The sequence below is a fragment of the Tetranychus urticae genome, chromosome 1, assembly GCF_039701765.1.
Source record: "Tetranychus urticae isolate SD_2017Ah chromosome 1, NJAU_TeUrti_SD_1.0, whole genome shotgun sequence".
Classification (NCBI taxonomy): domain Eukaryota; kingdom Metazoa; phylum Arthropoda; class Arachnida; order Trombidiformes; family Tetranychidae; genus Tetranychus; species Tetranychus urticae.
This window is the reverse complement of record NC_142958.1, coordinates 16,058,947-16,075,137: the sequence shown is the minus strand read 5'-3', so window position 1 is coordinate 16,075,137 and position 16,191 is coordinate 16,058,947. Positions and strand designations below refer to the sequence as shown.

At 30.3% G+C, this 16,191-nt stretch overlaps 2 protein-coding genes across 3 annotated transcripts in view; one reads left to right on the top strand and one right to left on the bottom strand.

Annotated features, from left to right (window-relative positions):
- LOC107359119 (ATP-binding cassette sub-family C member 1-like) overlaps nt 1–16,191 on the top strand; it is a 132,122-nt gene that overhangs the window by 71,351 nt on the left and 44,580 nt on the right. The window lies entirely within an intron of this gene.
- LOC107359210 (uncharacterized) lies at nt 2,331–14,135 on the bottom strand. 2 transcript variants are annotated; one of them, XM_015925682.3, is made up of 2 exons: nt 13,806–14,135; nt 2,331–2,571 (listed from the first exon to the last, which is right to left on the bottom strand). In XM_015925682.3, exons 1-2 carry the CDS (start codon nt 14,026–14,028, stop codon nt 2,525–2,527), a joined length of 270 nt encoding a protein of 89 aa, XP_015781168.1. In that variant the 5' UTR covers nt 14,029–14,135; the 3' UTR covers nt 2,331–2,524. The 2 variants fall into 2 exon arrangements, with proteins under 2 accessions (XP_015781168.1, XP_015781167.1); XM_015925681.3 differs by lacking the exon at nt 2,331–2,571 and adding an exon at nt 6,454–8,190.

The window sequence follows — 16,191 nt, the reverse complement described above, 5'->3', positions numbered from 1 at the left end:
GCGTGAAGGTAACATCTTACTTTTTGTAGACGTCGATTATCATCCCAATATGATTGTTCCGTTTTTGCTTCGAAATCATTGATCCAATCACTTACATTAAATTTCGAACAAACGAAAGTTGGCACTGGTATCACCCGAGATCCAGCTATGACAGACTCTAAAACAGTTTTAAAATCGTCTATTCCAATGGTGATCATCCCATTTTCCAGTTTTACACTCATTGTAGTTGACCGCTATCCCACCGCTACCAGCAAGTTCAACGAAAGTAAGGTTACCGTAATCAACGATAGGAATATACTTAGAAAGACAACTACCCAAGGCACGATTAACTAACGTTTAGAGATAACAATTAATGACGAGTACAATACAGTTCACTTTAAGAGTTTTCAATCATTTTCATATGCTTATATACCAGAAAAGGGGTTTTCATTAATACACCATGTTACAAATATAGTCAACAATTAAAGCTCAATCAACATCATCAATCGATGGGAAAATATCTTACAAACCATATTAGGCAAATCAATTACATTACAATCGTTGAAGCGTTTGGCCATAATAACGAAACAATAGACGTTTCTTGCTTACTGTGTAATAGTTTCGGTTGATACCTGTTTACTTCAATTGCGTCTAAAACACCATTTGAATTGCTAGTTACACTCGAAAATAGATTACCAAAACTTCCATCTTATATTCATAATATTCATCATTAAATTCAAGACTCATAAATATTTTCTTTTCACTCCACATGATGGTGTTACTGGTTGATGCAAAAATATCAATAAATCTTGCTAGTTACTTGAAATTAAACTGAAGAGAAACAGTTTGATGTTCCCTGTCGATGGAAATGATTTTCAATAATGAAATTTTATTTTTCCAAATGAAATATAAACGACTTTTACCTACTCGAACTCTATGCCTTTATCGTAAAACTTGAAGAAGATATTTTCATTTCATTTCATTCTAAATTTATACAAAATTTGAAACCATTTACTCTGAAAAGATAAAATTGAATTTCGAGCTCAACATTTCTGTACAAGTCAAAGAGATGTAAAAGGTACATGTATCTCTAAGGTAACTATTATAAAGGTAGAGTGATGAGAATTTGTTAAAATTAGATAAAAAGATGTAAGAAGCATAAAAGCATAAACCATTTCAGCAAAACTAATAACTTGTAAAAGCAACGAAAACAAACTTCAATTGAAACAATGTTAACAAGAAGACGCAAAATAAATAAAGATACTCAGAGGTACAATTAAAGACTGACCTTTACCTTTCCAAATAAACCAGAGGTTATAATTGTACAGTAAACAATCTTTAGCAAAGTTGAAATGAAAAAGGATTGAAAGCAAATTCATTAAACTTCATCGACTGCAATTGAATCAAATTAAATCACAAACAAAAAATGAGCTTTAATTTGAGTTGCCATTGATTTATGGAACACACATTTGTCGAGTCAGCCGTTCCACTCTCACCATAAACATATCATTTATTCAAAACATTCATCATCATTATCATTATCATAATAAACAATCAATTATTAACCAGTTGGTGTTTTACCTGAAAAAAGCAAAACTAGAAAAAATAACGGGAATAAAGTTGCCATAAAGCTGAGGAAATAAGTTCATTTGCAAGTTAAAAATCAATTTTTCCCTGAAACATTTTTTTCTTCTTCTCAACCTTTTTCAAAACTGGGAAAACATGATTTACCTTTTTTTGCCCTTTGAAATGCTAATGAAGTCGGCCTTTGATTTATGTAATTTCATGTTCATTAGACCTTGCTATTGATTGTATTCAATCAAATTTGTTTCCATTCATTTCCAATGTATTCCCATGGTTGCTACTTTACCTTTTCTTAACCTTTCAAAGGTTCAGTTGATTGCGTGTTTCCATCCCCTGTCAGCATGAAACATACAATAATTATCCTTTCCTTGACTCTCAACATCTCAACCTGACTCTTCTTTACCTGTAGGCAATTCACTGTTGTATTTGCTCGTTAGACACACCTTATTGTCTTTTCCTCTTTTCGCTTTGACAATTGAATTGATTAGTTGAAGAGGAAAACAGACAATTACTTGAAAATTTTGAATCAACCAAAGACTTTAACTCAATCCCATTGTATTCATCAACATTTTTCTCAACCTTTAATGATAATCCATCAGATCAGATATCAGAAGTTCAAGTGAAAATTTCTTCCCATATTTACTGAAATACTTTCCAACCCATTATTTACACTCTCAGTCAATCAAATTAAATCCAATGTGCAATTTGATGCTTCGACAAAGTCAACACTTGAATAGATTTAAAAATAAACTCAACACATCAGTACATTTAGTATAACAAATATCTTTAATAGTAAATTCAAAGCTTAAGGTTAAATATTTTCTCATTACTTGTATTAAACATCTTTATTAATCATTAGAGAAGAACTTTGAATCCATTCGATGAACATGAGCAATGCTTGGATTTTTCGTCACCATGGATTGAACTTTACTTTGAACGTCAACTTTAAATTACATTTTGATTAAAAAAGTCCAAAAAACCATTTTCGCTTCGCTCTGATGGGTCGCTCTGTGTGAGATGAAAAAAAGTGAATATAAATTGGATTAATAACAATTGATTGGCAAGTCAAGAGTGTTAAGCTCTAGGAAATTGCAAAGTTGATATTAATTATTTCTTGGCAAATTTTTTGTTCTTAGTTGTCAATATAAGCAAGATTTAGGTTCAACTTTATTCACAATTATTAGGGAAACCCAAAAGTTTTTGCATTTTTTCAATCATTGATTTCAAACAATTTATTAACATAGCAAAATTTATTCAATTGTTTTGATTTTTTCAAGAATATTAAATCAAAGCTTGTGCTTTAATTTTAACTTAATTTCATGATTAAACACATTGATTAACATACTTCAATTTTGAACTTAACAAGTCATCATTTTTAGTTAATTTTTAATCATCAAATTCAGTTGTTGATTAAAAATGATTCACTATTCGGAATGATAAAAAATTAACATCTATCGAAAGCTTAAATTTTGTATAATTATTGATTAGAATATGAAAATAATAATCATTATCATTGATTAATTATTCTGGTTTTTCTTGCTGATGCGTATGTTTTTTTTGTCGATTTTCTAAATGATTTCTCAATAGGATTTTCACCAAAATCGACAAAAAAATCAAAAATATCTTCTCTATGGAGATTTAATGTTAAACGAAATTTTGATTGCCATCAAATAATTAATCAATGATAATGATAATTAATTTCATATTTCAATCAATGATTATATGTTATTCAGGCTTTCGATTGATGTTGATTTTATATCATTTTAAATTGTTGATCATTTTTAATCAATAACTGAATTTGATGATTAAAAATTAATTTGAAAGATGACTCGATTAAATCAAAATTTGAGTAACTTAATCAATGTTTTTAATTATAAAATTAGGTTTAAATTGAAGAATAAATATTACTTAAATATTTTTGAAAAAATCAAAATAACTTAATAAATTTTACTATGTTAATTAATTGTTTCAAATCAATCAGAAAAAAACGCAAAAACTTTTGGGTTTCCCTAATAATTAGACTCAAGGAATGACAGACTTTTCTGGCTCAACTTGATTAGCTAATAAGGTTGAGAAATAATCAGCTCAAGGATTGCAGAATTATTGTGATAAATTCTTGAGATTCAACTGTTATTGAGTAAGGCAATTTTGATTTACTGGTTTCATTGGGCAAAAAGAAAACGAAATTGCCTGTTCACCTGTAAATAAAAGATCAATCGAGTCTAGGATTTAAACTTTCATCTGTACATTTTGAGAGGGAAAAAAACCTTTTCTTTTGTTTCTCCTGAATTGTTTCTGAACTTTTATTCGGAGTCTCCATTATACACCAGTGTAGACAAACATTGCAGATTAAAAAACAATCATGAGATAATTGTTGCTTGAAGGTGTTAACGGAAAGAATCTCTCCATTTTTCAAGTTGAATCATTTTGTTGAAGAAAAGAAAAAAGTTGATGAGAAAAGATGAAAGTTGTTCAATAATAATGGTAATGATGGAGATAATAACATTTTTGTATTTCACTGAAAACAACGCCTTCAATTGCTTACAACAGCTCTAGTGTTTGCTGAACAAAAGTAAACAACACTTTTGAACAAGATTCAAGATTCAGATTGAATGATTATTGTTCAACCGCAGGATGAGAAACATGAAGAGCACTCCCTTTGGTCAACCTTTTCTTGTTAATAATAATAGATTTTTTTGTAACTACAAAATTGTTTGCAACTTGATCAAACTTGGTTCCTCATTGTTCATCTTATTGTTTCGTTCACTCTTTCAAGTTTAGCGTCAATTTAATTAGTCCAATTAACAAGGCCTGCAAAGGTTGAAACTTTATTAGCAGAACTTTCTGATAGAAAAAGCAATTTTTCCATTAATTTCTCTTCATTTCCATTGGATCCTTCAATTGAATAAAAACTGCTCAAATTGACTCAACTCATTAATGGCTTTCATTTTCATCAAAATTAATTTTTTAATGAATGTAATATTTTTAGCTGAATATTAATAATACTAGATGATTGAATATGAAAATTTTCATCTGTTATTTTAATGAAAATGTCATCAGAGTTGAAGAAGTGATTAGATGTGTTGAATAGTCAATGGATGTAGCTTGATGTATCTTTAGACCTTTCTTCATGTCTATTTGCGTGTTTCAATTGAACTTTTCAACTCTTCAAGGAACACGCAATGATGATGATAAAAGCAACTCAATGTTGTACTTTTTTATGTAATATTAATGTAATACATTTATTGTATAATTACAATGTTCAAGTGTTTGCCAATATTGTCAGGATGTTAGGATATAATAAGAAAGGTTTCAGATGAACAATTAGAAACATTCACTCTAAATGTAAATAATGAAATAACAATTTCAATAATTTCAATTAGGATGAGAAAAGAGCTGAGAAAGAAAAGACAAATTGAAACCTTATTTGATAGCAAAATCTTTAAATTAAACAAACGATCCTGAATCCAAATGCACAAGAAAATACATTGAATACTCGTATGAACAATGAATGTTCATTTGATATTAAATTTAATTCCTTCGTCTTTTTTCCTGTTCAGGTTACTTTTTTTGCTTTTATAAAATGCAAATGTTTACATAACATGAATAACTATTATGGAATTTGGAATTTGGAATTTTGCATTTCGAAATCGGTTCAATATTTTCCATCTTAGAAGCCTGAATGTGCACAAGATTGTCCTTTAGGTATCACAAGATAGAACGAATTATGATTTGAGAAACGAAAAAAAGTAAAAATTCAATTTTCTACTTTCGAAAGATTTCGAATAAAATTGCACAAATTCAAATGAAATTTTCCTGTTTCATAGAAATTTATTGAACATGCTCAAGCCTTCATTGATTTCCGAATTTCGAATCTTTGAAACAATGTTTCTTCCCTTTTCAACTACAGTATTGATTGATAACTATGATGCTAATTTTAATGCAATTTTCAGCTCAAACAATAGTTAGCACACAACAACCAGGTTCAAGTTTGATTTTGGTCTTTATGAATCCATCAAAGCAGTTATGTTTTCCTCGAATCCATGAGCCAAGAATTGGTAGCACAAGATGTTTTAACCAATTCTTATGGTTATCATGTATCTCGAGAACGCTTCATATTTGAACTGTGAGTCTTAGTTTTGGTGAAGATTCAAATCCAAAGAAGATTACATCAAGAAGTAACCACTAAAGCCACTTCTTTTGACAAGAAGTTTGGACTTTATATCAATGAATATCAATGAATATCAATGGACTTTATAAATACTTTTGCTAAGAAAATGTCTGAATTGTTGTAAAATGAGATTTAAAATTGAAAGGGAAGATGAAACCACTTTAATTGATTGAATAAGTCTGATGGTGAACTGAATATGACTCTTAAAAATAGTCTAGTCTGCATAACTAGACAACATGTTAACCATGAATTGATAAAGGTGCAATTGTACTGACGAATTTGTGAGCAAGAAACTGAGAAAGTGATGGAAACATGATGTGATCAATAGAACCAAGAAAAGGAAAATCGATAGACATGTGCATTTGTCTAGCTATTAAAACTATTACCTGTTCATACAATTATTAAATCATCTTCATTCATTTATCTTCATTCAATTTCATCTTTATCCATCCATATTATCTTTCACATTTTCTGCCTTTCAATTGTTTTTATCCTTTTTGCTCCTGAATAAGGTAAGCAATTAAATTGACTCAACCATCTTGAATAATGTTTCCTAAGAGATTATGCTTTCCTGAGAATCTGAATATTCATTGGTTCCCATAAAGAATGCAAGGGTTACTGGGAGTTTGATAAAGCCAATGTAACATCATTTTTCAATTATCATAAGGCAAAGTGTCTTTTGATTGAAAAAGATTGAGATTTAATTGTCATTTGACTAGTTGACGGTGAAATAAAACCACTTTAATTGATTAATTGAATTAGTCTGATATCAACATTGAAACTTGTGATTGATACTTTTGGTCATTGATTGATGATGAATGATGATTAAATTGTACAATAAAAAAGGAAAATGGTGATTAAGGATGGCTGAATAGGAAAAGATTTTTCGGTGAAAATAGGAAGAAGATGAAGATGAAGAGGAAAGATGGAAACATTTTTTTAGAAGAAAAAAGATTGTTCCTTTTCTTTGGCTGTTCATTTCACTTTTATCATGAATTGTTCAGAGGAAACCAGTAAAGTCAAGAAGAAGAGTGAAAAAGTCATGAACAAAGATCGTTTCTTTGGTGCTTTACAGGTAATTCTGTGTTTCAAGTTGGCTTTTTTTCTGTTGATAATGATGAGGATGATGATGAATGAATGAAGAGATAACATCACGACTAGGAATTATTAGTGGAATGAAGATTCAGCAGTTTAGTTGAAACTGGTTTCAGGTTAAGAAGAAGAAGAAGAAGAAGAGAAAGAAAGAAGTACAAGTGGTCATCATCAGAATTTAAGTGATGACCATTTTACATGTTCTCAACCATATTGATTGAAAGTTGAAGGAGGATGAAGATGAGTAAAGAAGGAGGAGAAATTATCATTTCTCACGGCTTAAGGTTGTGATAACAATAAGAATGTTAATAATGATATTAATGTTTTGATGAAAATACTTTTTCGTTTATTGCAGTTGATGAAGAGAGGTAAAAAGATTTACCTTTTTTTTGTTGACTTTGCCATGATTCAGATGAAAGTTATGAAGAAAAAAAAGGGAAAAAGATTTTCTTCTCTTTGCATTAATTATAATAACAGAAATTATTGTACAATTGAATTTAATGATAATGTTTACGGGTTGAAAAGTCATGACTAGAAGAGCAAGATTAGAGTGATCAATTGGATTAGGGAAGAAGGTAATATTTACAGAAAAAACAGGAAAAAGGTAAATGAAAAAAAAGAGAAGAAACAAGAGTGAGAATGGTTCAGAGATCAATTCTCAGGGTGAAATCATGTTAATCATGGGTAGATCAACATTGGTTGATATGAGATTAACAATGAGAGAAGGGAAAAACAGGAATTTTTAATATTGTTACAATGTGCTTTGTAAGTGAATGAAACAAACCAGAGAAAAGGTAAAAAAAAGGAAAACAATTTTTTTTCATTTTTCTTCTTGTTCATCAACACATCAATTGTAACAATGATAAACAAGAAACGACAAAAAATGTAAACTTTTTCAAACAACAACAAACATTAAAGGTTAAAATTGCAAAAAAAGTCAACTTTCATATCAATGCAACTAAAGTATTGGATTTATGTTTGACTATTGTAAACATCACCTTCATTGTAAACATCGTTATCATGTTAATCATGGTTAATCATGGTTTGGTTCAGTTTTTTGAATCACTTTGAGTCTATTATGAGTACTTATTGAATTTGATTGAGAGATCAAGTTGGCTTATCCTCAGTCAATTTGGCCTCCGATTGCAACTCCTTGGGTGAAGTGAAAGCTGATGCTGACGGTGAACTGGTTGAGGTGACATTGGGTGAAGTAGGCGCTGACTGTTGACTCTCTTGCATCTTATCAATCTGTATCTTAAGGAACGAGTTAGCATCTTCTTGACTCGGAAAAACTGTTTTCAACCAGGAAACAACGTTCTTCTTGGAATTACTATCTGATTTAGTTTCCAGAGTTAAATCACCTCCTTCAGGTGTTAAGGTGTTAGTGGTGTAAGCAGCAGTAGTTAAAGGGTTAGAAAAGCGAAAAGAGAGAAAAGAAAGAGAAAGCAATTGCGTGAGCATTAAATGTTAGTTAAGCATTTAAAGGTAGGCAAAGCAGGGTTAAGGCGTTAATTGAATGCTAAGTTAATCACAATTTTTCAATTGAAATCTGTTGAGCTTGAAAAAAAGTTGAAATTTTCTTCACCCAAATAACAAGCTTAATCATGTTTAACTCCTAATCACTTTTAATCAACCAACATTGGCAGTTGAGTTTATTTAATTAGAAAACTTTTTTTCTCGGATTCCCGGATTAATCTTGTTTTGGGTTTCAAGTTTTTTTACTTTAATTAACAATTAAACTCAAGATTTGATTAAAATCAGAGGAAGAAACAATTTAAGCAAAATGGTAATCATTTTAATTAATGCGCAACAATGAACTTATTTTTTGTTCATCAACTCTAGTCTTTTTTGGTAAAGTCACCTTGTTTAATAAAGGTATTACAATGAAAGAAAATGAGAAAATGTTCATCATGAAAAGAACAGAGAATTGAAAATGAAAATGAATTTCGACTCTTTTTTCTCGAGTTAAAGTATGAAAATTTTATTCAGTGTTTCATCGTGCAATATCAATTTGAACCCAACATGGAATCAGCGTAAAAGCTCAATTTTGTTTAAATATTTATGAAACAATTTGGAAAGTTGAAAGAAGGAAAAAAAGTGGAAAAAATTTAGCAACAATAATCAATGTAATTACATCAAATCAATCAATAAAAGTAAAGAAAAGAAATTGAGTTTTCAGTAAATTGAACAATCAATTTTCATCAGCAGAAAGTTCAACAACAATTGTAAAGTAAATTGATGTTAACTAAAGACTTGAAAGATTACTTTGTTGACAGATTTTAATGAATTTTAATATTCTTTTCTTGCAACCTTTATCAACTTTACAGGCAATTTGATTCATTGTTTTGCTAGAAACAATTTCACTGAATCATGATTAGAATAATATTTTTACATGAAAATTCATTTACATTTTCACTGTAAATTCCGTAGTAAACTGAGTAAACACCAAATTTTACTTTTCCTATTTAGTCGACTTGTTAGTATTAATGAAATGTTGAATTCAATTTGATGAATTTACTCTGCAATGATATTTTTAAGCTCGATTTAGTTTTGAGAGAAAAGGTGAAATTTTTTGTTGGAAAATTATTTTTCATTGAACCAGATAAGAATCAATAAAATGAAGCTTTTTCACAAGTTTTTGCTGAGCTTTTTGATTCACAGTTTAGAGGTAAAGAGACAAAGTAATGAGAAAAAGAATAATGGTTTTTGTAAAAAAAAGTTCATTTAATGGATAGTTGGTTATTTAACGGAAAATAATGAAATATCTGATTAAGCTTTGCTAGGCTTTGCTCTGATTTATTTGATAGATTAACTTTGATAACAAATTTTCATGGGAATTGAGGTTGAAAAGAAGATTCATTATTCTCTTTACTAATCGTTACAATTAATACTCTAACATGATTAAAAGATAAAGATGAAATCTGAACCAAGGCAAACTCAGTGTTGATGAACATGCAATAGACTCAGAAAGGTTTGATCATGGAATCGATTTAAACTCGAATGGAAAAGCAAATTCTCGTTATTGTCATTGACATGACTTTTTTCGCTGCTTTACGAGTCTTCTCATTTCACTATCAAACCACTAACCATGACTTTCACTGAAATTTATCGTCAAAAGGAATAACTTTTTAGTATAAAAAATTACAGGTTCAGGTAAATACAATTTCGTTGTTGCTTTTATTGCATTTACCTGGGAAAAGAGAAGAAGAAAGGTAATAAAGTTCATTTCTAATATATTTTTACTTTGCATTTCAATTGAGGTTGAAAAGTGCAATTTAATGCACAGACAATGAGATGAGGCCAACAATGAAATTAACTATTATTGCCATCAACTATTAACTAATATTAACTATTAATCTTGTCTGTTTTCATTGTAAGTTTCATATTTGACATTTTTGTTTCTCTCTCTCTCCATAAAATCAACATCAGTTGAAATGAACAAACATTATTCTATAAGATTATTGATTGACTCGATTCTTGTGACGACTGTAACTGAAGTGGCAATTGTGAATAATTCATGTTTGTTGTTAGTCTTTTGATGGCCGTTGACAAGATCTGATTTGGTCAAAGATTAAGATGTCAAGTTGAATTGAAGTAAAGGGACAAAATTTTGATTCTCATTTGACCAACAATCTGCTTTCATTCAAAATTTTCATTACTTTTAGTTGTTGGTCTCTTCTTTTGTTTACTGGTTCTTTCTGGTTATTGCTTTGCAAATTGATTCAGTGATTTGTTAATCTGGTGAAATTAAACTCTCAAGGCAATCATTTCTAATTACAATGGATTGTGTGTGTGTTTAATGGCAAAGTAAACAATCTTTACTCAAATGCTGTCCAAAGCTCAATGAACACAATAAGTAATGGAAAAGGATTTTTCATCATTAACTTGTCTTTAAGTTAGTTTGCATTCAAAGGTTAACCCAAGTTGAACCAAAGATATTAGCTAAATGAGCTCTTCCCAACGAACCTCAGTGCTTTCCTATTATAATGGTCAAGTCTATTAACTTTAATCTACTTCGCCAATCTAAATGACTATCTAGAATAGAAACACCAACAATTATAAAAATGGTCAATCATTATCATCAAGAAAATAACAACATAATATTAACGCTCAACATAAAATAATTGCCTTGCAAAGGCCGTTTCAATGCATGCCAAAAATGTATCAAGATGTGCTAGTTGAGATTCAAGAAGAGTCAAGAAACTTGCAAAAATGAATATCAAGGCACGTATTGTTGGAGGAAAGACCAACAATTGCAAGTTATTTAATCTAACCAGTTAGTTTGTATCCAATAGCTAAATCAACACTCGAATCCCTGGTTAACCAAATTTGTCTCTTTGTGACTAAACCCACAAATGAAACAAAAGTCATTCTCTAGTTACAAGCAGAGTTTATAAGACAATCAGAGTTAGAATTGCAAATATGAACTCTTCATTTACAATTCAGATGCTCTTGTAAAACATTTTACTTCAACTACATTGTATTACAATGTTGACAAATGACATTTCAGTAACAATAAGAGGACAAAAAACATCAAATGAGCTTCAAATCAACAGAGCTTTACTTTGTGTCTAGCGTTAACTGTTCATTAAAAAGAAGAAATCACGAAATGTTTAATCAAAATCAAAGATCAACTTTACAACTAAAAACATTGAAGTTTCAATGAAATATCGACGCGTGACATCAGGCAAGCCTTTTCACGCAAACTTGAGCAAGACTATCAGAGGATGAAAATTGACAAAAAAGTGAAATTTATTTCTCCAATGAAAAGTACAATATAAAATTGGATGAATTGGGAAAAGGAAAATAATGGCTGATCTTACATGGAAAAAAATGAATTTAGTTAACACGACTAATCCATCTATCACATAATCAATTTAATATGTGATCAAAGTTGATTGGCAGTTAAACATGATTCTATGAGCTTCAACTAAATCAAAGTAGAAACTTTTCGCTGGCACAAACAAAATTACATTCACTCATCTAATATAATATTGAGATAAGAAGGAAAAAAATGAACCCATGCTGATCCTGATACTTTAATCCATTCTGTTTATCATGATTACCTTTCTCTGAGTACAAGTTTGAGCCCTCCTGAATCTCCAATCCATCTTTGCCATTCGTGTTACAACAAGAGTTTACCTCATTTTCCCATCAAAATATTACATAATGAACAATATTATAAACGGAATGAGAAAATGAAGAGAATGAAAAAACTTTTAGAAAAGCAAAAAATTATTAAAAAAAACTATTCCACCCTAAACATGATAACGAGAATTAGATGCAAAAAATTGGAACCAAAATTCAATGTTTGACAGCAAGTGTCTTCAATCATTTTATTTATCCTTGATCATCAACTCTTTGGACATTTTCACCTCAAAAAAATCTTCCATTCACTTTTTATGTTCCCTTTGAGGAATCAGCAAAAAAAGACTTTTCTTGTTTTTAAAAATTTGCCTTTTTCCGTTCAAATCATCGATCCATTTCAACGCTATTAGCATGGTTATTGCTTTTGCTAAGCTTTACTTGCCCAATTTAACATTGAAACTGCATTCACTATCAATCATTATTCAATCTGTAAACTAATTGTAATCAGTTTTTGCTGTTTTTCACATGGCTTTTGCTCGTCTTGAAAATCTGAAACTAACTTGCTCGAATGGTTTCATTAAGATTTTCGGAAGGAGTTTTCGATAATCGTGGATGAGTTTCGAATGCTTGGTTTTATTCAATAATTGAATTACAATGAGAAGGGATCTCGTCCATCTTATGTGAAAACTGTACCGAAAAAATCTAGATTCAAGATTAGTTCATCGCTCAAGTTTTTCGTAAATAAAATTATCAAAAACCAATCAGATTTATGTTTAAAAAAATGAACTTTGATCCTAGCAGGCGATGAAAAATTGCATGACTTTACTAGGACTGAATATTCATGAACTGAAAGCTAAACACACTCAAAATCTTGAGCCAGCAATTTAAAACAACCAATGTCATTATCAAGTTGTCGTCTAATGCTTATTCAAATTGGCAAAGTAATGATAAAATTTTGTGTTCGTTACGCTTATTCACGCTCACCTTTAGCACCTCCTCTTCACCATTATCATGACTAAATCCTAGTTTCCATTCATTTGCACATCTTCATCTTCATGAATCATTAATTGTTGCTTACCTTTAAACTATCAGCAAACAACAAAAAAAGAAAGAACAAGAAAGCTGACAATTTTTTCCATTCTTTCCATGCCATCAATCACTAGTTCATTTGAATCATTAGCTTTTTTTCTAGTAATTATTTTCATGTTTATCATTGAACTAATGAAAGCTACTCAGCTTTTCCTCTACAACAAGAGCTATTGAAAACAATGTAACTATGAATAGCTTGAAACTATCTCGGGTTACAATTGCTATTCAAATTTCCTCAATGTTTCATTTCAATTGGCATGATCCAATTTCATTTTTGCCCCGCAGTTAGTAAAGAGAAAAATTGAAATTCAGTTTTTTCTCTTCATCTTTTCTCTAATTGAAACACAAAATGCTCGATCATTACGATTGTTTGATTAAGCCTATTGAACCATTTGCCTTTAGTCAACAATAACGATTCAACTGACACTAAACACGAAAAAAATGTCATCAAGTTAATGGTCAAACTGATATGATGAATAAATGATTGAAAAGAGTGAATCTTGGAAAGCGATCAGGTTCAACTGAATTCACTCTAATTTGGTCTGAATGTGGAACCTTTGTAAATAATATCAAGTCAATAAACTTGATGTGAACAGCAATAAAAAAAATGTTATTGATGGATTGACCAAGAATAAGATAAATATGGTGAAAGAAACGTTGGTTTTCCAGCTTTTAACCATTGTGAGTAAAATATTAAACATTTGTCTTGCTTTTTTTGGGTAAACTTGCAAAGATGAAAGGTAAATAGGAATGGATGGATGGTAAAAGATGGAGAGACGAAAAAAAAGAGATGAGAACAAACCTTTCTTCTTCTCTTGTTCCTCCAATTTTTCGATCAAATAAGCTTCCCATTCTTCTTTGGAGAAGAAAAATCTTTTTATCTTATCCAATGTTGTTAAATTGATTGTAGGCTTAGTTGATGATGAGGTTGTCGCAGTTGAGATTCCCTGAGATGTCGGTGAACCAGAATCAGGTTTACTCCAACCAACAGCATCTGGGTTTATCTTGGATTCACTGGTTGACATAATGGGTTTACCAGTATTTCAAATTTATCAAAGTAACAAGTGTAAAAGGTTGAAAGGGTTTAAAGCTAATTTCAACAATTGGATTTAACCAGCTTGCAAGATTCACAGAGTTCAATTGAAACATTATCGACTCGTTGGATAAGATGAAATGGTAAAGATTAACAAATTGAAACTGGAAACGGTAAACATGTTGAAATGAAAATAAACATTTGTATCCATTGTAAATGTACACATTAAACAATTAAGCTTCAATGATAATTAACAGTTGAAGGGTAAAAATTAGTTAATCACAATGGGAATGGTAAAAAGATGGATTAATTAGCAACCCAATGTAATCATCATTTCCTTGAATTTTACTCTCAGATTACGAATTGAGGTTTGAACTTTGCTAGTCGAGTTGATTTCTGGTTTTGGGATCTTCGAGTTTACTCATTTTGACTGGAAACTTGGAAAGTTGCCAAAATTTTTCAAGAAATGTAAAAGTTCAAGTTGGTTTACTTCAAGATTCAGAGATAACATTATCGACATTTCTGGGCTGTTCAACATACATGATGATGGATTGAGATCACATGATTGGGGATGATCATGAAGATGAAGCTTTCATCTTTTACACGAAAATTTTTGATGGCAAAAAGTGATGAAGATAAAGATGAACCTTTTCTCTTCACAAAGGAAAATTCGACTTTTTTTCTTCTTGTTGCAAATGTTTCATACAATTGGGGTTAAGAGGAGAGACACAGAGAGTGAGGTAACTGTAGTAGTTTTTTGGTGGAAACTCCCGGACCTGAACCTGTTCTTGCTGTTAACATGAGCTCATCATCATGTTGGTAATGGTGAGAATCATGATGATGAACTTTGTCTACTCCCTCAACTCACCAAATACTGAGAAGTCTCACTTTCAACTCTGAATCTATATAAAAACATTAGCCATTCTTTCCCATGTTGCCATTGTTTTATCAACTTTTTTTTCCTCATTTCTTTTCTCTCTATTTACTCATTTTTTCATTTTGGGTTTTCGTTACTAATATGTTAGTTTAGTCTATTGCTCGAGCTTTTTTTACTCCAATTTTCATAAAACCTTTCATCATTTTGATTCTCACAATGATTCTGAGCTTTTCATTTGCTTCGCCATTTCTTTCAATTTTTTTGTTGAATAACGAACAATTCAAGGTTTATCATTTATAGGAAATTCACTTTTGGCTTCTTTATTTGTATTCATTGCCTGAAGCTCTGAAACATTTTGTTTACCTTCTTGACAAATTGTAATCTACTTTTCATGATTCCATTCGTTTCAGACACTTGCTGCTTATTATTGTATTCATTAGATGTTATCATTACTAAAATTGTTATTTACTTGAATCAATCATTTTTCAACTTTTACACCTCATTTTAAGCCATCAATTTTAAGTGTCTTTCAAATTGAACAAGTCAACTTTGGCTTTTCTCAATCAAAGACTAATTTGGGAACGATAATGAATTTTTAATGAATGATTATCAATGTTACGAGAGTGGCTCCATCTAGTGATTTGGATTACAGGTGAACAATTGCATTCAATGATTACAAGCAATTGCGAGTTTTAAAAATCAATTATGTACTAACTAATACTTAGTAGTTAGAATTATTAATATTATCATGTTGGTTAAATGATTTATAGAAACTTTCAACTAGAGAAACAATATCCGCGAGTATTTATTAGCATTCTAAAGCAGTGAAGTCAAGATATTGTACATTTCTGCCTTAAAAAACAACTTGTCAACGCAATGTTGATCTCCAAACGACTTGTTGTAACAAAAGTGTTTACGTTGTAAACCTAATTTTTTACAGTAGCCATGAATGAAATCAATATCGGAAATTATATCAATATCAAGAGTATCTCAACACTTGAAAACGAATGAGAATAAATTGTGGAATATGTTACGAGTCAAGAGATTGAGAGCGACTCTTGAGAGAAATCAACTCTACTCAGATGAATTGTGTTAAAATTAATAAAACTAGATACTCAAATAATCTAGAAATGACCGATGAATACCGATATCGAATTGAACAAATTTCACTCTACAAAAACGACCTTTGCGACAAAAACGATCTAGGAGCTTTTTGCTTCTTTTAACAGAGCTGTGACTTCGATCATTCGAAAAGTTTGGAGGCTTTTTTTACTGTAA

What these genes read in the sequence shown, in the direction of transcription:
- LOC107359210 (XM_015925681.3), bottom strand. Translation starts at nt 14,028, where the DNA reads ATGTCAACCAGTGAATCCAAGATAAACCCAGATGCTGTTGGTTGGAGT. An exon ending in GGAACAAGAGAAGAAGAAAG is followed by an intron (nt 8,191 to 13,805) that starts GTTTGTTCTCAT and finishes TAACACCTGAAG; the next exon opens with GAGGTGATTTAACTCTGGAA.